A 27,727-nucleotide genomic window follows, 5' to 3' on the forward strand; every position below is an offset into this window, starting at 1 on the left:
GTAACGATGAAAGTGTGAACATGTTATAAATATTGATTTCAACGAACAATTTTACTTACGTGGCATACAAAGCATTTCTGGATTACCAACAAAGAACGGTTCGCAAACGCATTTACCCGAAGCTTCGTCGCATGTGGCACCAACGCCACAAACCACTCCGTCGCACTTTTGCTTGCAACGGCCGTTAATACATACTTGTGGTTCAGCACATGGACGATTCGTGGAGCACTGGTCAGTACTGCAAGATCCTCCCGGGAACGGATTACCGACCTCTCCCGGGGGACACTTGCATGTTGGTCCGCTGTTAGTTACTATGCACATGGCTCCGTGTCCACACATGTAACCATTGCATTCTAGAAAAGCAGGGGTTAGTTCAGTTAGATTGTTGGCTGCAATCGCAGAGAAGAATACTTACGTGAAACACAATCTCCGTTCGGTCCCTCTGCAAAGCCAACCCGGCAACGACACCAGGCAGCATGCTTCTCCGGTTCACAATAAGCATTAGTTCCGCAGAGCAGGCTACTGCAAGGGCTGACACAAGTTCCTCGCTCGCAAGATAAGGTATCAGCGCAATCTTCATGCCTCCGGCACTGGCTTTTAACCGATCCTTCTTCTAGGATACATCCGCCCTTGTACGGATCGCCCACCATTGCTTTAGGGCAGATACATTTGTAACCACCTTTCTGGTTGACACATTGGGCTCCGTAAGCACAAGGCGAGTTTGCACAGTCGTCTTCATCTACGCAACCAGTTAAAGGATCGCCTTTGTAGCCCACCTCGCACATGCACTGTGGTGGATCGGTTGGGGTACACCGGGCGTTGATTCCACAAGGGAACCTTTCGCAAGGGCTCTTACATCTGTTGCCATCATACGCATCCATGTAGAAAGGTGGTGGACAAATACATTCGCCAGGTTGAACACATTTTTCATTAGAACCGCATTCACGATCCGCCGAGCAACGTTTCTGCGCGAGGGCACAGAGTCCGTTGTACGGGTCTCCAGAATATCCCAACGGGCACTTGCATTCGTATCCACCGATAGTGTTCATACAGATGGCGTCATAGCCGCAAGCTTGCTGACTTTCTGTGCACTCGTCAATATCTTCGCATTTACCGTCGGATTGCGTGCGGAAACCTTTGGGGCAGGCGCAGTAGCTTACGCCTCCGGTGATTGAAATGCACTCGGCTCCACCTGGGCATTTTCCATCAGTTGAGCAGCTATCCAGAACGCAATTTCCATCCATAAATTTGTACGGGGCAGGGCATTTACATTCCAAGCTGTTGCATTCTTCGCACGACATGAATGGGTTACCGTTGAATCCAGGTGGGCATTGACATTCGTAGCTCCCTGGCAAATTCTTGCAAATGGCGTTAACACCACATGCTGGTTTGTTTGGATCTTTGCATTCGTTTACATCTTTGCAAATGCCTTTGGAGTTCCGCTTGTAGCCTTGACCGCAAATGCAAACGCTATTTCCGCTGTATGCATCTTGGATGCACTTCTCACCGGAGGGGCATGGATTTTGAGCACTGCATGTATTCAGATGAGACTTCGAACATCCTCCTGAGTACGGATCGCCGGAGCTACCTCCAGGGCATTGACAAGTGTAACCACCTGGAAGGTTTGAGCAAACGGCTCCACTTGGGCATGGATTGGCGGCACATTCGTTGATATCGGCGCATTGTCCCGGATGGCCAGTGAATCCTTCGCTACAAAGACATTGTGCTTCACCGTTGACCAGCATGCAATGCGAGTTTGGCCCGCAAGCAGCGTTCTCGCAAGGATGTCGACAGTCATTGCCAATGTTTGGTTCCGGGCAGAGACATCGTTTGTGAGCATCACAGATAGCATTACCGGGGCAGTCATGATCTTTGGTACAAGTTACAATGGTGATACACCGAACAGTAGGATCGGGATCGGCGATCGATCCCGGAGGACATGAACACTGATGGGAGCCTTCCACGTTTTTGCAGATGGCATTTTCTCCGCAAGCATTTGGCTTCGAACATTCGTCTACGTCGTAGCATTGGCGATTGGCATCTCCGGTAAACCCGGGTGGACACTGACAGCTGTAGGTTCCCGGCTGATTAGAGCAAAGTGCGTTAACACCACATTTTCCGTTGGGTCCTTGTGCAGGATCGCACTCGTTGATATCAACACAGCCAGCAGCAATATCCGCAGGGTTGAAAGTCCATCCTTCGTCACAAATACAGAAAGCTTCCTGGCCTTCCGCTTTGCAATACGCGTTTTTACCGCACTTGACATCTGCGCACGGTGTTTTGCAGTGTATTCGAGGAGGTGTACCGATGAAGCCGGCTTCACATTCGCATCGAAAGGATCCTGGGGTGTTGACGCACACCGCCGACGGTCCACATTTTTGGCTGTCCATTCGACATTCATCAATGTCGATGCAGCTAGATCCTTGTGGTTCGAAACCGTCCTGACAGAAGCACTGGCCCTCGATACACTCGGCGTTGTTAGTACAGTCGAAGTTGCTGCTGCACAGCACGTTAACGTCGGCTTGTTCACAGGCGACCTTCGGGTCCGGCTTACCGACGAACCCTTGCGGACAGAGACAGGTGTAGCCGGGGTTGGCGTTCTGGCAGACCGCATGATTGCCGCAAGGTTTGTCGTACGCCGTGCACTCGTCGATATCGACACAGCCCCGAAATGGATCTCCCGTGTATTCTGGCTTGCACGAGCAAACAAAGCTACCAACCGTATCCGTGCATATTGCGTTTTCCCCACACGGATTATCAAGGCATTCGTTTACATCTACAATGAGAAATGGGTGTGTTTTGTGTGTGTTTGTGTGTTCAATGTTTATGTGGTTCGGTGGATTAGTTGAGTTGAATATAAAGCGCAGACCATCGGCAAGGGCGTATTGTGGCGTTTATTTTAGCTGGAGCTTACACGCCGTCACCGTAGGTCTAATGGAACGTCATAAGCCAGAAGGATGTCTGTCGATAGTTCGCGTTTTTCATCATTCTGACTTCGAACGTCGCAACAATTCCTAGAGCAAAAAAAGCAGAAAACTAACTTTTGCAAAACAGTTCACCCCGTCCTTGGAATCCTTGCGGGCACAAGCATTTGTACGATCCGGGAAAGTTTATGCACTTGGCATTCTCTCCGCAAGCGTTATCCCTAGCACACTCGTTAATGTCGATGCACTCGCCGCCCGATTCGGTCATCCCCGACGGGCAGCTACACCGGAAGCCGCCGGGAGTGTTGGTACACTGGGAACCCTCGGCGCACGGGTTATTCGAACACTCGTCGATGTCTGTGTGTTTGTTTGTGTGAAGGTGGACGTGTGAGTTTTGTGATGTGAGAGCGGCCGCATTTCGGGTGGTGGTTAGTAGAATTTAGGCATCCGATTGGTATTTGCGTTCCCGGAATAAGCGCCGTCAATAAGCAAGTGGAGGTGGCGACGGCAGATGGTGACGATCGTGACGAGATGGAAATGAGAAAATGAATGTTAATGTTAGCGATTTGGTTGTCGTTCTTCGACGTGGTTGTTAATGAGGGAATTAAATGACTTTCTCTTGCACACACGTATTCGATGCGTGCGGCTAACGCAAGAGTGAATCAAGGGGTGGGAATTGACAATTCTTATGATCTAACAGATATAAGCCACGCCTCCGTGGCACGACGAGCTATACCGATCACTCATCGTGTCGCAATTACCTTGACAGTCCGTCATTGGGTCGCCTTGAAAACCGTCGGGACACTGGCAGCGAAAGCTCCCGACGTCGTTTCGGCACAGGGCGTTCCTTCCGCATGGCGATCGTGTACATTCATCGAAGTCGACGCATCCCTGAGCCGAGCGTGCGTCCCCGTCGAACCCGGAGGGGCAGTTGCAGCGATAACCGCCCTCGTCGTTCGTACATATGGCACCTGGTCCGCAAACTCCCGGCTGGGCGCACTCGTCGATATCCGCGCACCCATTGTACGGGTCACCGTAGAAGCCGTCCTTACACAGGCACGTATAGTTACCGGGATAGTTGACACACTCGGCGTTCACTCCACACGCTTGTGGGTCGATACACTCGTTGATGTCTGCGATTGGGAAATGGAGGGTGAAAGAGAGACGTTATGATCCGAGAAATTGCAATAGAACCGCAAAATGAGATATTTTTTTCCGGACAGGCAGTAGCAGGAGAAAACGACAATAAGGTACCAGCCGAAACTTTGCATGCAAGAGATGGCGTTGATTCAGTGGTAGTAAAATAGAAATTGTGTCACTATAACACCACTAATCAGCGCAAACTAAGTGCAGGATATAGTCTTTTTACTTTATACTTCACTACTTCGCTTTAAAACATTCCATATCAGCAATATGGGTATCAAACTTCACCATTTTGCAAGACAAGTGGAATTATGGCATCCAGATTTGATTATTGGGACATTGGCCACCCTGGAGTCAGTTCCGAGGCTCTTAGGGGAGCTTCCGGAAGCATCAAAATTGGCCATTTTTTAAATGTCACAATCTTTGGCAATATGTATGGTATTGGAGACGACAGGAAATAGTTTTTATGTAGAGATTTCGGCTATCTCAGTCCTAAACACCTTCAAACGATCAGCGTTTTACTCTATCCGACCTCTCGACCATTGAATGTGGCCTTTTTCAAGGGAAAATTTTGTCAATCGTTTTGTCATAATTTACTATGACCAGACCATACGACACCCAGAAAGACATGCAAATTAGGAGCGGAAATATGACATTTCAAATCCGGATTCCGGATATTATTCTAGAGACATTGTCCACCCTTTGATCAGTTGCGAGGCCCTTGAGGAAGCCTATGGAGGAACCAAAATCTGCCATTTTCAAAATATCAACAACTATGGCATTATTGGTATCAAACCTCATCGTTTTGCAAGACGAGTGGAATTATGACATCCGGTTAAGTTTCGGGGGATAGTGGCCATCTTGAGGTCAGTTCCGAGGCCCCTGGATGAGCTTCTGAAGGCATAAAAATAGGCATTTTCAAAATACTACAAACTATAGCAGTATGGGTATTAGAGTGGGGCGCAGTTGTATGGAAAAACGCAAACTTCGTCCGATCAAGTGAGATCAAGGTTTTTCTGAATCGTTTTGAGACCCCACTCAACTGTGCAAAATATGGGCTCGATTGGTTGCAACCTCGTATGCCGCATCGCGTTTTAAATTTACATGGAGATTACTATGGGAAAACGTACTTTTTTACATTTTTGCTCCTAGCGGCTTTAATTTATCATCAATCACGTGACTTAATACGTTAGCATATAGTCTGGAAGATGCCGAAAGACTTTACCGAAGAAGGTACGTAGCTGAAAGGTCTACAAAAAATGTTATTACGTTTCGAAAAATGATTGTTCAAACCATATGCAAGAAATCAATGTTTCTGCCAGCACTACCGGACAACCTATGGTTATCAAAGAGCAAAACCCATCTTCCTTCTTGTCGGATTTTTTTCTTTGTGAAATAATTCCGGATAGCTCCCATTAGCTCTAAAGCCCTATAAGATCAATTACTTTGAAATAACACTCAGTTAAATTATTGGTGTACGTAGTACGGCAGTGCTGGCAGAATAAACGATTTTTTGCATATCGTTTGAACACTCAATGTTCGAAGCGTTATAACTTTTTTCGTGGACGTTCCAGCAACGTGCCTTCTTCAGCAAAGTTTTTCGGCATACTTTGGGTTATACTTTAACGCAATGTGCCACTTGGTTTACGATGAACTGAAACCTCTAGTAGTAGAAATGCAAAAATATATGTTCTACCATACTAATTTCCATACAAACTTCAAACGCGATGCGGTAAGCGAAGAAGCAACCAATCGGTTCCAAATTCTGCACAGTTGTTCAGGACCCAGAATGGCTTCGAAAAAACATTGATTTGAAAAAATGACCATGACGCCCCACTCTAATGGGTATGAATCTTCAGCATTTTGTAAAACAAGTAATTTGACATCCAAATATGTTTCTGGGGTATTGGTCACACTTACGTAGTCCGAAATAGGTATGAAAGTAATCTCAGCGTGATATTTCGTAAATGACCGATTTTGATTCTTCCGGAAGCTTCCCTAAGGGCCTCGGAACTGACCTCAGGATGGCCAATATCCCTAGAAACCTATCCGGATGTCATAATTCTACTTGGCTTGCAAAATGCTAAAGTTTGATACCCATATTGCTGATATGGAGCGAAAGTATCTTTGTTAAAGTGATAAAATATTGAACTGGCCATTTTGGAACTGGTTCCAAAAGGGTCACTTCGAAAAAACCCGTTTTTTATCAATTCTGGAACAGATGTCAGCACGATTTTTCGTTGTGATTTAATCCATATATACAAATCTACAGAAATGGTATGAATAGGGATGAAAAAAGCGACATTTTGTTAGACTTATATTGCCAATAAAGGAAGTTGTGGATAAATTTACAGCATCTGACCCAGAGACCCACCGGAAAAACTCCGGATAGGAGGACCTCCGATGCAACAACGAACTCGAATCTAAATTTCAGAAAGATACTCCTCTTGTAAGATACTTTCTCTGTTTAGAAGTACATATTTGTGTGAACAACTCTTATCGAGAATGAAAGCAGTAAAAAGTAATTGTTGATCTTCATTATCTGCTTGCAAAATTTGATCACCGATTGTGAAATCAATATGCGTCGAGTATTCGAAAGAATTCAACTATTCCATGTTCTGTTACGTAAAAATTAAAAGAAAATAAGCACACAAAAAAAGATTGTTCAAATGCAATAATATCATGTTTAGTCTTTCTTTTAAAAAAATTAACCAGTCTGGAAAACTAAACGCCATTCTGAGAAAAAAAGCCTTGGGTATTTTTAGAATGTATAAAAAATATGTACCGAATATTTTCTGGCCCGCCAGCATGTGGTCATTCTGAAAATTGGCACGTGGCCTGGAAAGGTTGGGCAGGCCTGAACTAAAGAGTTGCATGTTCAACTTTCTGCGACTCGCTTCAACTTTCATAACACAAGAACTCGCATGTTGTAAAAAGTACAACAGCCCGAAAATTCGTTATATTGAAACCAATTCAAATGATATCAACGTGTTTTTTTCGGAAAAATAATAAAGGGGATAGATACTCTCTTTGATGACATTTGTCAAGGCCAGTGAATCTAATGCTGGTCCCCTTCGTACGATCCGGAACCAACGGAACACTGATAAAAAAAAGTCATTTTTTTTTTCAATAAACTGATTCAATAAAATATTTTTTCCAATGTTTCCTGGCGTAGTAGAACACATTCTAAGTTCATCTATGATTCCATTTGACCCTTTGAGTCAAGATTTGGAATTCTTCCAGATTGTTCAATATCTCAAGATCTATGGAACTTAGGAAGTTGCCGCCTTCTACAAAGTTGTTTGAGGATTGGAAACCAATATGTTGTTCAGAAATCATACGCAAGGCGGCGGAAATGTATATGAGAGATCAGTTTGGTTTGATATCTCGGGATCTGTTGGATTTAGAAAGTATCCGTCTTCTTCTTCTTAGTTGTCCGAGGGTTGGAAACCAATATGCTGAGAAACTTTTTAGTTCAGATGTGTATATGAGAGATTAGTTTGGAATTCAAAACCAATGTGTTGAGAAAAGTGGGTTTGGTAGTCATATGGCTACCGTTTCTGCCTCATACAAAGGAGGCTGTGGGCTTAGGCCCGTTTCTTTTTCCTACTTTGTAACTTTCTCTATATTTTCCATGTTCTAGTTTTTGTCGAATAATTTAACTTGGCTATACCATCAATGACTACTATTTTCGTATAATTATAACAGAACTCATCATTCATTTGTTTGCGTAGCATATTCAAAAAATTTCCCATCGTCGAATTTCCAATTTCGGCTCGTGTCTTACTTTAAGTGTCATCAGAACAAAATTCAATTAACATCCTGAATAAAACGATTGATACCTCTACCAAAACTCACCGGGAAAGCCGAGAAGAAGTCAGCGGAGTCTTGTCTTAAAAGAGCGTCACCAAAAGAAATGTGAAAAACCAGCAATACAAGAAGTAAACTATCTATGTACATCTAAAACGTGCTGTAGCATGACTATCCGGATACCAATGCGTCGTCGAAGGCCATGCCCAAATGATATTTCCGAATGGATTGCAGCTGAGGCTGTTCGTCTATTTTTGCTAGGAGAGTTTTCGTTTCCGAGGGTACTAAGGCCTTCACAAAGTATACAAGCTCCGAGTAGAGGCGTAGAATCTTAGGAATGCAAGCAACAAAGTTTACTGTCGACAAATTTACATTCAACCAAATTTGACTGGGGTCATGAACCGAATAGCATGGGCAGCAAGTCAATTGAGTTAAGGTGATTATAGAATGAAGCCCGTGGTGAATTTCAAATTCACCACACATTTATCTACATACATTTCCAAAAGCCCAAATCTGGCGTAATAATTTTCGTACAGTGCCGAAACTCAAATTATGATTGTTCAGCATAACTACGCAAACGATCTACCATTATTTCAGACCCATACGCGTTATCGTTCTTTCATCTCGTGCTCTTGAAAAAAATATTCGAAAAGCACATGGTTTACAAAATGGCCGATTTCTGACTTCATTGTATAATCACCTTAATAGGAGGATTAAATAATTCGATTCATAAATCTTCTATCACAAAGAAACACATTCCCAGACGTATTCCCTAAATTAAAAGAAAGGATCTCGCTCATATAGGACAAACGGACAAATTTTGTGAAAGAATACCATTGAATACATTTACCAAATTGTATTAATACTATATGATTATGTAAATTAAAAAACCATCAGGGCACCCGATTGAAGCGATTTGGATAGAAAGAGTTGGGTAGCCAACTTCCTATTGTTAACATTGGCCGAATTGGACATTTGGCCGAATAGGTCATTTAGCCGAATAGGTTATTTGGCCGAATAGGACATTTGGCTGAAAAGGACATTGGGCGAATAGGTCTTACTTCTCTCTGCTTATTTCCGACTTCCCACTGTGAAAAGTTACCTATTCGGCCAAACGACCTATTCGGCCAAATTAAATAGCTCAACAAACAATTATTTTAACATTCGAAGTTTTTCAACAAATTTTGTTGAAAAACTTCGAATGTTAAAATAATTGTTTGTTGAGCTGGGCAAAGCGAAACTTAAGTAATTAATTGGTTTAGTTACTAACATACTGAATGACACATCTCCCAATTCGCATTGGATTATCTTGGCATTGTTGTCAACTACTGAGAATCCCCTCGTTGGTGCAACCGAAGTTGGACGAATGGTTCCAAAGCCGTCAAAAATCAGTGTGAAGTACTTACCCTTAATCCCTTCAGAGGCATCTTCTTTGTACCGATCCTCAGGAATGGTCGTTGGCTCAGTTTCAACGATCGCATCAGGAATGATTAGACGCTTCAATATATTGTCCGCTTTTTAATCAAAGTAGCTTTAAATGTCTTGAAGAAAATCGTTCCTGATCAATTGCTTTACGGCAGAATTATTCAAAAAACGCAAAATATCGTGCAGAACTCACGACAGAGTAGTTTTACAGCAGCTTGAACAGGTTCGAGAGCTTAAATTCTTTCCCCAACCGCCAAAAAACCATCACCGAAGTTTAATTCGGATTATGATAGATCCATTTGAACATAGATAACATGCTATTCCAGCGGTCTTTGGGGTCAGCCACATATTTTTGCAGCAAATCGTTTTCAGAAAAATCACTTTAATAAAGATTTAAAAAAACTACTATGGCACGTACCTTTTTCACAATTTCATTTATTGCAAGAAAATTCTTGACGATGTCAACAATGTTCATTGAACAAAAAAGTTATTGGCTTAGGGAATGAAGCAACATGTATGATTAATGACGATGATGATCGATTTTTGCTGTAGGTGAATCTCGTCGATGATGCTTACTTAGGCAAAGCTGGATTCATGCGCACATTCAATTGTTGTATTTTTGCACAATGAGTCTTTACTGCTTGAAACCGAATACCGTCAAGTCGCCATTCACCGTGCATCTTAGGCAATTTAGCAAATATTAGAGCTCTCCAAATAATTTAAATTGAAAATCATAGTCTTGAACACCGTCACGAATCTTGAATAATTGTTTTAATTCGAATGAAAGTCAAAAACTATCTGTTTTTGGCAAGATAGATGGATGAAGATAATTTTTCAGTGATATATTAGGGTATCCTTTCGCCGTGTTAGGGCACCATTCACCGTGTGGGTAGGTACCCATTCACCGTGGATAAGAACTTTTCATTTAAATTAATTAAAATATGAATTTAAACTTTGATTTTAAAATGTTATTCGTGTTTTCCATTTAGTTAAGCATAAACATGTGGAGTTCATGTGTATTAGTGTAATAGCCTATTCAGATTGGGCTATTTATGACTTTGTTAAGTGAGATGGTATCCAATTATTACGAGGTGTTCAGACTGCAGCAAGATAATATATCTTGACGTTTCCATGTTTCCTCATTTGCACGCTAATACAGGGTTGAATTCAAGGAGAATTTTAAAATTTAATTTGCGAAATCAAGCATTTGTGTGGCAACAATCGAACATTTTTTTCTGAACAAAGTTTCTACGAAAAAAAAAAATATGAAAAGGGATTTTCGAAGAATATTTGAAGCTCTCATTAAGGATAATGAGCGAAGCTACATTCATTAGTTGGGTGCGCCGTTCTTCGGGGAATCAGACTATTCCTCAATTTATTTTTAAGTTTAAAAAGTATTTTGATTCTGTACTATGATCGAACGGAGATTTGATAGAAAAATTTAGATACTTTTGGGAATTCTCACAAATAAATAAAAAAAGGACGATTGGACCATTTTTCAAGAAATATTATCGAACTAAAATGTATTTCCACCATGTATGAAGGGCAACTCAGCAATTTAATTTTTTTTTCAAAAATGGGAACTGAACCATTGCGTTCTACTCGACAATCAATGATACAGCTTCTAACAAAATCGAATCGTGTGAATGTGATATAATTTAAACTGGATTTTGGATGAATTAATGCATTACCAATCCATGTTTTATTTAAGGTTATTCTACTTTATATATACATCCCATTCAAATCGTACAGTTGTCCCACTTGAAAAATTTTGAAATCCAAAGTATATTAAGCCATTCAAGGAGCAGAATTGAAACAATTTATGAAATCATGTTTATTCATCAAATATATTCGTTTTACAACCATTCCTACATTTTAAATTGTCTTCCGCATTGGCCCTTGAACTTTGAAAATTTATTCGATTTGTTCTATTAAATCTAGGTTTAAGTTAAATACTTCATGTTAATTCTAGAGAGCATCTGTTTTTTAAACGATTCATGTTGAATAAGTGGAGAATAAATAATTATCATCATTATTTTTCATCATATAAAATGCTTTCCACAAAACCATCACAATCCGAGTTATTCTTCAGCGCTCAGAAGATTTCCATCTAACATGCATTCGACCCTGCTGCGGCAGAAAGAGCATGACTGTCAACTACGAAACGCAATGAAAACAGAGAGAATTTTCTCTCTGGCAAAGAGAGCGTGACGCTTGTCAGTTTTGTTTTGTTGAATTTCTCCCTGCATTCTAGTTAGAACGAAAGCTCTCTCGTAATAATTGTTCGTAATAAATTCTTTATGACTCTTTTTAGTGGGTATCTTTTGACAGCGCAAAATGTATGGAATATTACGTAAATAATGACATCATAAAGCGTATTTACCCTGAAACGCCAATTATTATGTCATTAATGGCGTAATCTGAATAGGCTATAACACAGAAAGGACATAATCAATCAATAGAATTATTATTGCAGATGCAGAAATCAATGCTCATTAGCGTCACGTAACTCTTATGACCAACAAGTCATCCCCGGAAAACCATTGCTTCTGCTCAACCTGTACAAAATAATGGCGGAATCATTCATAGTACTCACGATTTCAATGGCCGGTGAATGGACACAGTTATTTTCTGGGGGATCCATTCGCCGTGCATTTTTATTTGGTGGAGAATGATGTGTTACCTATATTTTCGGATTAATTTTATAAGTAAAATCAAAATACAAACCCGACACTTAAATTGCATTGACATTAAATAAGAGGTAAAGAACAATAAAACATTCACTTTTCCACTGATATTGAGCGAGCGTAGAATATACTTGACGGCTAAAAACAAAGGTGGAAGCAAACAGCCGCAGGATGTTAACAAACTCCAACGTCAAATCAGCTGTTGGAACAGTTATATTTCACAGTTATTACTCGGAGAGGATTCTTTTGAACTTCTTTAATGGTGCTGATGTTGAAATAAAGTATTTTTCAATATTTTCGTAAACATAACGAACATCACTTCGAACCCCACGGTGAATGATGCACCCACGGTGAATGGCGACCTGACGGTATCTCTCCCATCTAAGCTGGATTTTTTATTCATATGGGACAGATATGCGATTACATGCAGTTTAGCTGATATATGCAGGTGATCACTATTCGAGATTTTTGATTCTGACAGCAAAATTTGAAATACCGAAAATACCGGTATTTCCATTTCTAAAACCAGTATTTTCGGTATCCAAAATTGTCCGGTAATACCGGTATTACCGGTTTCGGTACTACCGGTTAGACCAACATAGGCGAAATGCATCTAAAGTTCGATTTCTCAAAATTAAGCCGACGCCTTCCTACATAACTGGTATCAAATCGTGAAAAGTTCCTGCTGTTGAGAAAACAACATACAAACTTCAGGTGGATGCTGGCTATTTTTACATATTCGTTAGCGCCTGGATACAACAGCGACGGGTAGGAAACCAACCACTGTATGTGATTCTTTGTTAAAGAACAAAGTGAAGAATACATGGTGGTTTGGTGGAAATTGGTTAACTGACTGAAAAGATATCCCACTTTTACTCAATGTGTTGTACTTTTTACAGTCCTGGAAAATTAACAAAACAAATTCCTAGAAGAGCTAGTATCGCCACTCAATGATGAGCATCATGAAATTGTTGCTAGGCTAGAAGTGCTAGAAGTAAATTTCATCGAAGTAAACAGTCGGTACCTTATCGTACTGGAATGGAATGTGTATATCATTTCCCTATTATGGCATTGATATTTGATTTGGTACTTATTATGTCTAAAGGCTCCCCCAGACCTAAGCGATTTCATCGCCGCGACGGCCACAACTAGTCGCCGTGATTCTATCGTTGGGTCGCTGCAGGCAATGTTCTTTTAACGCTTCCATACCAACGGCGACAGAATCGCTGTCGTCAAGCGATAGAATCGCGTTGCGACTGTCGCGTCGCGTGTGTTTGGAGGAACCTTAAAAAAGCAACAAGAACCTGGTTCTATAAAGTTCACAATCGTTCATTTGCTATTCTATACGAAATTGAATCTCGTCCACCTAATTTGCATCAGCATTGTAATTTGATGGGGCATCAGCATCATCAATATTGTAATGTTCCGTAAATAATTTAGATTGAGAATCTCTCCATCGTCACATAAAAATATCAAACAATTATGAGGATCATTTCTAAGAATAGGCCCGCTTGCCGCACCATTGGCTATAGACAGTAGAATCGTTGCTGCTGATGATGATCGAAAGAATCCGGGAAAACAAACAACAAGTGTTTGTAGCAAATGAAGCATAAATATGGCTGCCAATGTGTATAATTGCGTTTTTTTTTGCATCATCGTTACCGTCGATGGGACCACTGAGGTGCTGCTGATCAGCGCCTGCTCACCGATTCTTTTGTGTTTATTCAAACCGTGGACTTAAAAGGATGAACCAACAGTAGGGATAACCTGCTCCGTCTATAGTCTAGACGCGGTCTACCAACACTCGACTCGTCCGACGACGACGGACCCTGGCGCAGCGTGGGGGAGGCAGCGGAGGATGTTCGATTTTATGAGTAGAAACTAGCTTTATGTACCCGGCCTTGCTCGGAATTGCCAGTTTGATTCGCAGTTTTTTTTTCACAATCGGAAAATGAATAAACCAATTGGTCAACAGGATAATTGCGTTTTCTTATCGATACTTCATCATTTGATCAGAAGAAGGCAGATTTCATTTGAAAACATTGACTGGTTTTGAAGAAGGGAGCAAACCCATAATCGCCATATTCCGGGCAAACGTTTATTTCTAAAGAAGGAAAAACATCCACCGATGCCTTATTCCGGGCAAACGTCTATTTTAAAGAAGGGATCACATTCACCATCCAGAAGGAAACACATTAATCATTGCTTGTCACTGGGCAACCATAATTTCGATAAATGGTTAAATTGATCGATAACTAAACAATACAATAATGGGTTCAGAAGTTAGGCTGGAGCATACACACAAACATACAAACATTGAGTTTTATATATCTCGGGTACTTATTCAAAAGGACGTATGTGATTTTGTAAACAAAGATGCATACGTCGATTTGTCAAATATGATGGCACTCCTACGCAAACCAACACAACGAACATGTAGCCGAAACCTCCCCTACCTGTATGTGGCGATGGTTTGCGTGGGAGTGCTATCAGATTGCAGAAATCAACGTTTAAATTTTTGTTTACAAAATCACATACGTCACATACGTTGAATAAGTATCCGAGATATATAGATAGCTAATAGCTATATGTATTCGGCTTTGCTAGGGACTGAAAAGTAAATTATTCAATTAAAATGTCCAATGCTGTAGCACAAAACCCACAGAGGTAGATCTACCGCTCATAGAATTGTTCCTTTGTATCAATCTATTTTTATATATTTGTTTGGCCCTTCTACCTTTTCAATAAACATCTTCCAAAAATAGAGAATAAGTGTACCAAATCTGGTTGTAATTTATCCTGGGAGTTACACTGAATTGCTCATTTTTTTAAAGACAACCCCTTCCCCATAACTTCCCTTTTTCCCCAATGACCCTCCCACCTCCTTTGTTATCTTCTCCTTGGGATAGAAAATGTGTACACCAATTTTGGTTGAAATCGGTCCTGGGAGTTAGGTGTTACACTGAATTGCTCTTTTTCTAAATACAACCCTTCCCCCTTACCCTCCCTTTTTCCCAATGATCATACCACCCTTTGTTATTTTCTCCTTAGGATAGAGAATGTGTACCAAATTTGGATGAAATCGGTCCAGGGGTTCAAAAGATACACTGAATTGCTTGTTTTCTGAACAATACCCTCCCCCAGCCCCCTCCCCTCTTTCCCAAATTACACTTCCATATGGTCGGCTACTCTTAGTGAGTATGTGTACAAAAATTGGTTGATATTGGTACGGGGGGTTGGGAGTTACATTAAATTGCTCGTTTTTTTAAGACAACCCTTCCCCCCATACCCTCCCTCTTTTTACAATGACCGCCCAACCCCCTTTGTTATCTTTTTTTTGGGTAGAGAATTAGTGTACCAAATTTGGTTGAAATCGGTGAAGGGGTTCAGAATTTACTCTGAATTACCCGTTTTCTGAACAATACCCCTCCCTCCAGACCCCTCTCCTCTTTCCTAAATTACACTCTCATATGGTTGTCTCCTTATATTGAATATGTGTACAAAATTTGATTGAAATCGGTCCTAGGAGATGCAAGTTACACATAATTGTTCGTTTTCTAAACAAAACCCCCCCCCCTTTTCTAAATGACCCTCCCACCCCCTTTGTCAACTTCCCCTGAGGATAGAGAACGTGTGTACCAAATTTGGTTGAATTCGGCCAAGTGGTTCAGAAGTAGTTAGCGAACATACATACATAGATTGATTTTTATATATATAGATTAAGATTATACGCATTGTGAATCGGTTATTCTGATCGCTCAACAACGGCTCTGGCACTGGCTGACTGGTCTGCGATCGTAATGTTCGGTGAGAACAGGAATTTAAACGATTGTTATTCTGCCGGTGGACATGATGCTGCGCGGGAATGCCGACCGCGCTCTGGTTGCGGTGGTGTCAAGATATGCGATGCCGTGCAATGTAGAGATTGTAGAAGCTATTGTATCGTTATTGTAAATGAATATGTTATGTTGGGGGAACGGAGTATGGATGGTAGTTGGACAAGTACATTGACGCGTTGGTGACTAAGACTTCGGATTGAATCGATACTACGTTTAGCGAGAATTCGTTCAACTATAGATGGCTTGGGGGCATCCTTGCCGGTCTGAGGTTTATATGGCATCATAACACTAAAGAAGGCGATTAACGTGGAGAGCTGGTAAATGAGAATGGCCTGTGGCTATTATATGATAAACAATGTCGGATTCCTTGTAATCAGAGCTCGCAAAATATCGGACTTTATCAGAGTAGTTCTAATCTTTGAAAATTGTCCAACAGCTTAAAAACTTTGTAATTCAATTCACGATTTTTGATACAATATTTAATCAACGGTTAGTCATCTAAGGAATCCATTTTATGCTATCAATGGCAAATGGATTATGTATTTGCAATTAAAATGGCAATGTACGAAAATATAAGACTTTTCGGAACGTGAGAAAATCTATTGCAGAATGTAACTGTTCCAAAACCTTCGGAATTGATCTTAGGAATAATCTCAGAAATTTTCGCTAGATGCGCAAACTTCAATATATTAGTAGAAAGTGATAATTTTTGTTTAAAAAATGTCAACAGTATATCAAATAGCATTGATTTGAAAGGCGTTAGCCAGTGCTGGAATCAATCATTAAATCAGAGTAGGACTCATTTGCAAATAACTCATTACAGACACTGCTTATTGGAATGGGTTGTGTGGTAGCACTGTGTTTTCCCACAACATTGATTATCAGTTCGTTGCTTGTATTCAACTAGTAACAGATTTAGAGCGACCGAGATCCATTGGTTCGAATAGACCAAATGCCAGAAAAGACCATTTGCCGTAATGGACCATTTTCCCGTATGGATCAATCGCTCGAGTCAGCCGCTTCGTCAAATTGGGCTTATCTTCGAATGGCATAATGTCACTTAAAATAAACAGAAAGTTAATGAATTCTTATTCCATCTGGATTCAGTTTTGCTCAGAATAAGGCACCAGACAATAAGGTTCTTAATTTTATGGCACTGGCACGCCTACACCCAGGAACCACAGCAGGAACTACGTCCAAGAGCATGATGACCTTTCTATAGGCTACTGCGAATTGTGAATTTGATGGGGTTTGACAGTGGGCTCTATTAAACTTATACAAGAAGCTGCAAGCAGGCCCTACCAAAGCGACAGTGTGCCGCTCAAAGCACACTAGCCCAAGTTTTGGTGTTGGGTGAGAATTTGAACAGACCTGACACAGGTGGTCGCGATGCAGCAGGATTCATGTAAAACATGGAATGCTATGGATATAAACGAATACACTAGACCCGTCTCCTTCAGGAAACGTAGCGCTGCTTAGAAAGGGATTAAGAGGAGATTCTCATAAAACACGCAAGTTTTACCAGCAGCTTAACGTATCCCGCAAGGGTTTGTGCCGCGAGTGGATGGATCACTTTAATGGTGCTGAGAGAGCAGGCAGTTAGGGTCAAGACAGCGGAGGAGATTGGCATGTCAGTTTAGCGGAACCAGGCCTCATCTTGACGGATGTTAAGGATTCCAACCAGCTGTCATAAGACGAGTTTAATACTATTCTATTTGATTCCATCACGTTGTAGTCTTTACAGATACGTATTTCGATACCATTCGACCTATCGAGTCAAGTACGAGACACTGAAAGCGGTCTTACAATCGAGGTTGAAATGCGTATCTGTAAAAATTACAACGTGGTGCAATTAAATGGAATAGGACTAAATTCGTCTAATGACAGTGAAGACATTTAAGTAAAAGAGCTTAATAATTTTCAAGTTAAAGAACAATAAAGCAGCTGGTACGGATTATACTGGAGCTGAACTAATAAAGATGACCACGGAAAAGCTGGTCACTTTTCTGCACAAACTGATAATCAGAATCTGTTGTGTTTTTCAAAACGTTTTATGTTTTAAAAACAATATTAAGCAACAAACGTCACATGGAAGTCTGTCAAGTTGCTGACAGTTTCCCTCTGAAAATTCTGATGAATTCTCATAGACGGTCTCATCGGATAGTTGAGCAAGGTTGGTGCGTTTCTGGTCCTCTGATACTTTTCTCAAACCTCGAGTACCGCCAATCTAACAACTGACCGCTGAAGTATACCTTTTGACGCCTTAGATCTTTTTCATGGCGTACTCCCGGGACCTTCCCGCGAATTCAGTTACTTCTGAGTCTAATTCTCCTGGCTTTAGTGGCTTGGGAACGTTGAACCACTTGGTTCGCCGATTAATTGTAGACAAATGTTCCTCGATCCATTTTACCGATCGTCGAGTCTTAATATTCTCGCTAAGTCTAGAAACGGGCATAGGTTTCGGAGTGGGGTTGATTTTTCTAGCAGTACTTTCAGGTAGGAAGGGCGCGATTCATTCTTTTTTGTAACCAGGACAGGATTTCATCCGGGAATGTACCGAATTGTATCGACCACCAGAAAGTTTTTGTTTTCTGGTGAAAGAATAATTTGAACTACTTGTTCCAAACCAAACGTTATACTTTTCCGCGTGAACATCTGTCATACGAAAATAACGGTTCAGTGGCTTGATGGTGGAGCGCAAATATAGATCGTATTCCTTTTGTTGAATTAGATCAGGAATTAGTTTAGACGGCCATAAAGATGCCCATGATTTCATGAAAAGCTTTCACCCAGCGTTTTTTTTGTAACTTTATTTCTGTGATTTTTTACACAGCTGTTATCGTTGATAAATGTCCTCAGGGATCTGCTCATCCCATTTGGTATTTGTCCCTCAAAATGAGAAATTTCCCGAGTATGACAAATGCCGTCTCCAACTCCAACCCCATTTAGCAACGGAAGTATTTCAAACTGGAACTTGGCGCTGAACATGAATAGGTTTTGCCATACCTTTCTGAGAATATTTGCCGGGCAACAAGCCTTGTCAACTAGAAATAATGTTGAGTGTTGAGTGATTTGGTCCCCAATATGTGGAAGAACATATTTTGAATTGAACTGCCACTTCTGAATCTCGAGTCTGACATTCGAATAAACGGCTTCCTTTTCTCATGCCAGCTGAATATCCTTCTTTTCAGTATCTGAGTTCGTCATACTCAGAAAATCATCGACATAATGGTTTTCTGGTATTTCAATAGCTGCTTTGGGGTATAGTTGTTTCCATTCGCTATTGAGGTTTTTTATGTAGTGAACTGGGCAAGGAGAACACGTCACTCCGAAAATAACTAATTCCGTCTTGTCAACTTCCATTTGTCCTTAAGATTTCCTGATATTGCAACCTCTCTCTAGCGGAAACGGAACAATACAGAGTGAAATTGTGTCTAGATCTGGCCCTGCCCTGCTGTTGCGTTCCACACAATCCGAACGTTTCCTGGTTTATTCGGGTTATGTTCAACGCCCTCTTGCTGCTTCACATTGTGGTATAGCTCCGGCGTTTTTAACAGTTTTTTTTTCTCTGGGCATTCCATACATAACTCGACTGTCAGTGAATTCTGTGTGACCGAATTTCCATAAAAGGCCCGTTTCGAATCTTACAGATGATGTCCAAACTGTTAGTTCTTCGAGGATTGCTAGAACCTGCCTGTTGTCGTTCCGTTTCCACTGTGAAGTTATTCTTGACCAACTCATGAAGTTCTTATTTTTGGGATCGCATGATGTTCTTACATATGCAGATGGTGATGAGGTTTTTGAACGTTTGTATCTTCCACTTTACCGTAAATACCTTTGCATTTACCAGTCAAGTTTACTTTTTACCGCAACTGGTTCGTGCTGCTTACAAACCCTCTTTTTCAACGTAACAATTAACTGCGCGTTATCTACGGCCATAAGGATACGAGGAACTGCATTTGTGTAGCTCCCCACTGGCAGGCCCTGAATCCTTCAGACTGAAGGTACATAAACTGTTTGAAAATCCCATGTTGCAAAAATTGTGGCGGAAGACCAAAGTTATTGACTGTTTGCCCGCCAACGAAAGCATGCACTTTTCATTCAGATGGATTGGAATTTGATTTAGATTGGATTTGGATAGGATTTCATTGTGATTGTAATTGGTAATTGGTTTTGAATTTAATTTGGATTGAAGTTGAATTGGATTTGTAGTGGATTTAGATTGGGTTTGAATTAGTTTTGGATTGGAATACGATTAGACTAGGATTTGATTTGGATTGGATTTGGATTTAGATTGGAATTGGATTTAGATTGGAATTGGATTTAGATTGGATTGCATTTCATTAGATTTGAACTTGGATTGGATTTGAATAAGATTTGGACTGGATTTCAAATGGAATTGAATAAGATTTGGATTTGAATTTGATTTGATATGTCTTTGATATGGATTGGATTTGGATTGGAATTGGATTTGAATTAGACAAAGTTGTAGAGTTGTATTGGATTTGGATTGAACTTGAATTGGATTTAGTTTGGATTTGGATTAAACTTGGTTTGGATTGAATTTGAATTGGATTTGTAATGGATTTGTATTAGCTGAATAGGAAACTGAATTGGAATTTGATTTGAATAAGATTTGGATTGGATTTGAATTGGATTCGCATTGGATTTAGATTGGATTTGAATTAAATTTGGATTGAATTTGGATTGCATTAAATTGAATTTGGATTGGAATTGGATTTGAATTAGATTTGTATTTGAGTTGTATTGGATTTGAATTCGATTTGGATAGAACTTGATTTGGATATAGGTTGGATTTGAATTGAATTTGGTGTGGATTTGTATTGGATTTGGATTAGCTTTGAATTGGAATTAAGTTTGAATTAGATTTGGATTGAATTTGGATTGGATTTAGATTGGATTTGGATTGAATTTGGCTTGGATTTGGGTTTGAATTGTATTAGATTTGGTTTTGATTTAGATTGGATTTGAAATGGATTTGGATTGGATTTGAATTAGCTTTGAAATGGAATTTGATTTGAATAAGATTTGGATTGGATTTGAATTGGATTAGGATTGGGTTTGAATTTGAATTGGAATTGAATTAGATTTGGATTTAATTTAGATTGGATTTGAATTGGATTTGGATTGGATTAGGATTGGAATTGAATAAGATTTGGATTTAAATTGGTTTTGATTTGAATTGAATTTGGATTGGATTTGAACTAGATTTAAATTAGATTTTAATTTGAGTTGTTTTGATTGAATTTGAATTGGATTTAGTTTGAATTTGGATTGAATTTGGATTGGAATTGGATTGAATTTAAATTGCATTTGTAGTGGATTTGGATTGTATTAGGATTGGAATTGAATAAGATTTGATTTTTGATTGGATTTGATTGGGATTGAATTTGAACTGGATTTGAACTAGATTTGGATTTCAATTGGATTTGATTTACATTTGTATTAGATTTACATTTCATCTGGTTTAAATTTGGATTTGATTTGGATTGAAATTGGTTTGGATTGGATTTAGATTGGATTTGAATTGAATTTGGATTGGATTTGGATTGGATTTGGATTGGATTTGGAATGGAATTTGATATGAATTAGATTTGGATTTTATTTGGAGTGTATTTGAATTAGGTAAGGATTGGATTGGAATTGATTGAATTGTATAAGGATTTGAGTTGAATAACATTTGGATTTGAATGAGATTTAAGTTTGTTTTGGATTGAATTTGAATTGGATTTAGATTGGATTTGAATTGAATTTGAATTTGATTTGATTCAGATTTAAATTTGAATTGGCATTGTATTAGATTTGGATTTGATTTATATTTTGATTTATATACGCGGCGGGATGAATTCCCGTCGTAACAGATATGAATTGGATTTAGATTGGATTAGGATTGGAATTGAATAAGAATTGGATTTGAATTGCATTTGATTCGAGTTGAATTTTGACTGGATTTGAATTAAATTTGGATTTGAATTGGATTTGATTTACATTTGGATTACATTTGCATTGCATTTGGTTTGTATTTGGATTGGATTTGAATTAGATTTGGATTTGATTTAGATGGGATTTGAATTGGATTTTGATTGGATTTGAATTAGCTTTGGAATGGAATTAGATTTAAATTAGGTTTGGATTTGATTTGGATTGGAATTGATAAAGATTTTGATTTGAATTGAATTTGGATTGGATTTGGACAGTGTTGTGCTTAATCATTATCGGACGATCATGATTGCAATTTTCATGTGAAAACTTTTCACGTGAAAATAATAGGCGAGTTGTCGCCGGCGACAACTTCTCAAATTTTGTACTCAAACGATAATAAACACAGAATTTTTATTCAATCATTAATCTTCACTAATAATAGCTAATTGTCAACAGTCCCGGTATATCTTCTATTTGGCGTTATAGTTTTATGCTAGTAAGAAAAAATAGTTAAAAAGGTAACGGTAAATGCTTCAAATCAAGATACGATTTTCAAACGATTCTTAATCGCTGGCGAGTTTTAATCACTTGATAATTTAAAAGTAAAATCGCGGGTGAGTTTGATCATTCTCGATTTTTCGAAAATTTGATTTTTCCCAACCCTGGATTTGGATTGGATTTCAAATGGACCTGAATTAGAATTGGATTTGATTTGGATTGAGATTGGATTGGATTTAGATCGGAATTGGATTTGAAATATTTTAGATTTTGATATGGATTAAATTTGGATTGGATTTGGGTTTGGGTAGATTTGGATTTAGATTGAATTTGTATTGGACTTAGTTTGAATTTGAATTGGATTTTTTTAGATTTGGATTGAATTTGGATTGGGTTTGAATTGGATTTGTATTGGATTTGTATTGGAATTGAATTTGAATTATATTTGAATTTGATTTGGATTAAATTCACATTGGTTTTGGAATGTAATTGATCTAGGGTTTGGGTTTGAATTGGATAAAATTTGAATTGCATTTGTATTGCATTTATATTGGATTTAAATTGGATTTGGAGTGAATTTGAATTGAAATTTTATTAGATTTGGATTGGATTTGAATTGGATTTAGATTGGATTAGGATTGGAAATGAATTAGGATTGGTTTTTAATTCGATTTGATTCGGATTGAATTTGCACTGGATTTGAATTAGATTTGGATTTGATTTTGATTGGATTTGAATTGGATTTGTTGGATTTGAAATAGCTTTGGATTAGAATTGGATTTGAATTAGATATGGATTTGATTTGGAGTGCATTTGAATTGGATTAGGATTGGATTTAGATTGGATTTGAATTGAATTTGATTTAGATTTGGATTTGAATTGGAATTGAATTAGATTTGGATTTGATTAAGATTGGATTTGAATTGGATTTGGATTGAATTTGAATTGGATTTGTATTGGATTTGGATTAGGTTTGAATTGGAATTCGATTTGAATTAGATTTGGATTGAATTTGGATTGGATTTGGATTGAATTTGAATTGGATTTGTTTTAGATTTGAATTAGAATCTAAATTGTATTTGATTTGGATTTGATTTAGATTGGATTTGTATTTGATTTGTATTGGATTTGGATTGAAATAGGATTGGACATGAATCAGATTTGGATTTGATTTAGATTGAATTTAAATTGGATTTGTATTGGATTAGGATAGGACTTGAATGAGATTTGGATTTGAATCGAATTGAATTAGGACTGGATTTGAATTAGATTTTGATTTGAATTGGATTTGATTTACATTTGTATTAGATTTACATAGCATTTGGTTTGAATTTGGATTGGATTTGATTTCGATTTGTATTTGATTTGGATTGGATTTAAATTAGATTCAGATTTTATTTATATTGGATTTGATTTAGATTTGGATTTGAATTGGAATTGAATTAGATAATGATTTGAACTAAATTTGGATTGGGTTTGGATTGGATTCCAAATGGTATTGAATTAGATTTGGATTTAAATTGGATTTTATTTGGATTTGAATTCGATTGAATTTGGATTGGAATTGGGTTGAATTATATTTGAATTTGATTTGGATAAAATTGGGATTTGATTTGGATTGTAATTGAATTAGATTTGGATTTGAATTGTTTTTGGATTGAATTTGAATTAGATTTGGATTTGAACTTGATTTGAATTTGAGTTGTATTGAATTTGAATTGAATTTGGATTGAATTTGAATTGAATTTAGTTTTGATTTGGATTGAATTTGGATTGGAATTAGATTTGAATTTGATTTGGTTTAGATTTGAATTATGTTTGGATTAGCTTAGAAATAGATTTGAATTGGAATTTTATTTGAATTAGATTTGGATTTGATTTGGATTGCATTTGAATTGAATTTGAATTGGATGTGATTTAGATTGGGTTTGAATTGGATTTATATTGGATTAAGTTTGCAATTGAATATGATTTGGATTTGAATTGGATTTGTTGCGGATTAAATTTATATTTGGTTTGAATTTGATTTGGATTTGATTTACATTTGGATTAGGTTACATTGCATTTGGTTTGAATTTGGATTGGATTTGGTTTGTAATATCTTTAGATTTGGATTTGATTTAGATTAGATTTGAATTGGATTTGGATGCAATTTGAATTGATTTCTGATTGGATTTTAATAAGATTTTGATTGGAATTGAATTTAAATTTGAAATGAATTTGTTTTGGATTGACTTTGGATTGAGTGAGATTTGAATATGAATTGGAATTGATTCAGATTTCGGTTGGATTTAGATTGGATTTGGATTGAGTTTGGATTGGATTTGGATAGGATTTAGATTGGAATTGGATTTATTTTGATTTGGATTTGATTTGAATTGAATTTGGATTGGAATTGGATCTGAATTAGATTTGAATTGGATTGAATTGGATTTAGATTGTATTTGGATTTGATTTAGATTAAATTAGATTTTAGTTAAATTTGAATTGAATTTGAATTTGATTTGGAATGGATTTGGAAGAATTAAAATTTTTCAACAAAGCAAAAATAAATAAGCACTTTTAAAAGCAAAAATTGCAATTATAAAAGAAGAATTTTCCATAAAAAAATAAAATGTTCCGCGAAAAAAAATACAAAATTTCCAAATATTAGCAATAAACAATTACAAAATTTTCCACAAAATAAATATATTTTTTCTATAAATAAATAAAAATTTTCCACGAAATGATCAATAAAGAGCAATAAAAAAATAAGAAAATTTCTATAAAGAAATATAAAAAAGCAATCAAACTGTGCTTTTTTCCATAGATGACCCCTTCTTTAAAAGCGTTTAAAGTTCATGTCAAATTTCATCAGCTTTATTGCCTTCTTGTATTTTTTATGGAAATTTTCTTATTTTTTTATTGCTCTTTATTGATTATTTTGTGGAATTTTTTTAATTTTTTTAATTTTTTATGGTAAAAAAATATTTATTTTATGGACAATTTTGTAATTGTTTATTGCTAATGTTGATTTATTTATGGAAATTTTGTATTTTTTTCGTGGAACATGTTCATTTCTTTATGGAAAATTCTTTTTTTATAATTGCTATTTTTGCTTTTAAAATTGCTTGTTTATTTTTGTTTTGTGGAAAATTCTTAATTGTTTATGGAAATTTTGTTTTATTTGTGGAAATTTTATATTTATTTATTGCTCATCCCCTGATTTCTTTTTTGGCAATTTCCTAATTGTTTATGGAAAATTTCTAATTGGTAATGGAAACTTTATTTTGCTGCCTTTAAAAAATGCCATTGACATAATAAATAAATAATGTTCTCTAACCATCTTATTATTACTTAGATCCTAATCTAAAAGCTGGTATACATATGTGGGCCAAACAGTGCCAAGAGTATGAATCAAGATTTGTCTTCCGCGACCCACCATTGGTCAGCCCACGGCTCCCCTGGGGGTTGTGAACCACAGTTTAGGAACCCATGCTCTAGTGCTTTTTCCTCTTTATCTGTAGTTCCCGTTGGGCAAAGACTTGACAATGCAGATAGGTTGAATTTTGTACTACCTTGACATGCGGACTAAACGGATTTGATTATTGCTCGGTCTTGGTGACATGCATGGAGTCATGCTTATACTTATACAAGACAACTTCAAAATTGAGGTTAAGCCATCTCAAAGAATGTTGCGGCACATAAATATTCTGGACCTTCGGACGTCTTTTTAGCTGTAAATTGTTTTTTTTTGGGCAAGCGCTATCTGCAATATTTTAATTTGTTAGGGGTAATGACGGCTTTGGCAGGTTTTGTTCTATTATTGTCAGGGGGGTTTTTTATGACTGATTATGCTCAAATTTGGCCCAAACATTCTTTGCATATCAAAGAATATTGTGGCCAAATTTCATAAATTTCGGTCGACACCCCTGCCAATAATAGAACAAAACCTGCCAAAGCCGTCTGTTCCCCTAGTTAAATTGTCAAGTCCAAATTTCCGTGTTTATCGTGGTTGCTGCTTCTTGTACGTACGTTTTTTTTTTAATTCTGTTACATATTATATGTAGTCGGTCAAACGGCAAAGTGGCTTGACACCAATCTTATGATATTTTCGAGAAACAATTCTTCTGAATTTTTGAAATTATTCGACAGAATTCTTCAAAGTCGATCCTAAGTTTTTTTCCCGTAATTTATTTTGGTGCCCAGACTAATCTACGGAATTCCATAAACAGCATTTTTCAAATGCTATTCAATCTTATTATGCGAAATGAAATTTGGTTGGATTCAAAGCCGAATGGAATGATTAGAGTTATTCCATTAAAATAATAGATTGAATAGATTTTTTTCGGTATTTGTTATCCATTATTAAATTCAAATAGAATAGTTCATTACAATTCAATGTCTAATGACTGTAATTGATTTTTATGCTCAATTTTGGGACGTTATTTATCGCTGTGATGAAATCACTTTGAACTTTTTATGTGATGAGCAAGAAATAATTTGACTAAAGAGTCATTCAAAATTGCAAGGTCAAAATCAATGACGCCTAGTTGGAGAAGCCAATATGGTTTTAGAATGCAAAACATGAAAAAATACGCGATCCTTTGTCTGCAATTACGATGATGACCTTGGAGGTGGAGCGCATTGACCAAACATCGCCCCCGTTGATGATGGTCATGGTCAAACTGCTCAAGTTCAATACTCTACAACAGTACTGATGCGCACCGAGGTAAACAATGGACCTGGCTAAACGATCCCTTCGGTTCCTTGTTGATGATAACTGCACGGACGGACGGCGGACTACTTCTAAATCCTTTGACAATGGCAGATGCTGCACTACTGATTGCATCGAACAGCAGTGCCCCACGTTGTAGATCGTTGCTCGCCGATATCGGTGGGAACAATGGAACTTCCTCGGAGGTACCGCACCACAACCCGTCAGACCGCATGGATCATAAATTTACCTCCCGGTTCGGTATGGTCCGAAAGGGTGTTGAAATTTCGAGCAGTACCATTTGTGGAAGGAAAAAGTATGACCGGGAAGTGGCTCCGGTGGAGAACGATCAAAAGATCGCCACCGTTAGATACGGGTGTCGGGTGACATTGTCAAACCAGAAGTACCGCTACGATAGAAATTTATGGGATCCTTCCGCTTTAGCGGAACTCACACCGAAGATGAATGGTTCTATTATGCGGAATTTATGCGGAGCATGGGGTTCAATTTGTTTGGCTACATTCGGAGGTTACAACCTCGGCTGCTACTGCCGGATCGCGGTCCTAGGATTTGAACCAAGCGAAGGTGGGGGACTTACCTGTACACCGTTCCTCTCCGTCGCCCTCGAATCCTGGCTTGCATTTGCACACAAAATGCGCTGGTAAGTTGCAACATTCTGCGTTCTCGACACAGCGACCGGCGATCGCGGGATCTTGGCACTCGTCAATATCTGGCGGGGAAGACAATGAAGAAATGATCATA

General features: G+C 38.2%; 1 protein-coding gene across 1 annotated transcript in view; it reads right to left on the reverse strand.

Annotated features, from left to right (window-relative positions):
- Nucleotides 1–27,727, reverse strand: part of LOC134212048 (uncharacterized) — a 472,480-nt gene that overhangs the window by 100,879 nt on the left and 343,874 nt on the right. Inside the window, 5 exon segments of the mRNA XM_062689549.1 lie at nucleotides 60–353; nucleotides 416–2,776; nucleotides 3,042–3,281; nucleotides 3,686–4,057; nucleotides 27,564–27,695. Of these exon segments, the coding sequence (XP_062545533.1) occupies nucleotides 60–353; nucleotides 416–2,776; nucleotides 3,042–3,281; nucleotides 3,686–4,057; nucleotides 27,564–27,695 (3,399 nt within the window).

The sequence above is a fragment of the Armigeres subalbatus genome, chromosome 2 (assembly GCF_024139115.2).
Source record: "Armigeres subalbatus isolate Guangzhou_Male chromosome 2, GZ_Asu_2, whole genome shotgun sequence".
NCBI lineage: Eukaryota > Metazoa > Arthropoda > Insecta > Diptera > Culicidae > Armigeres > Armigeres subalbatus.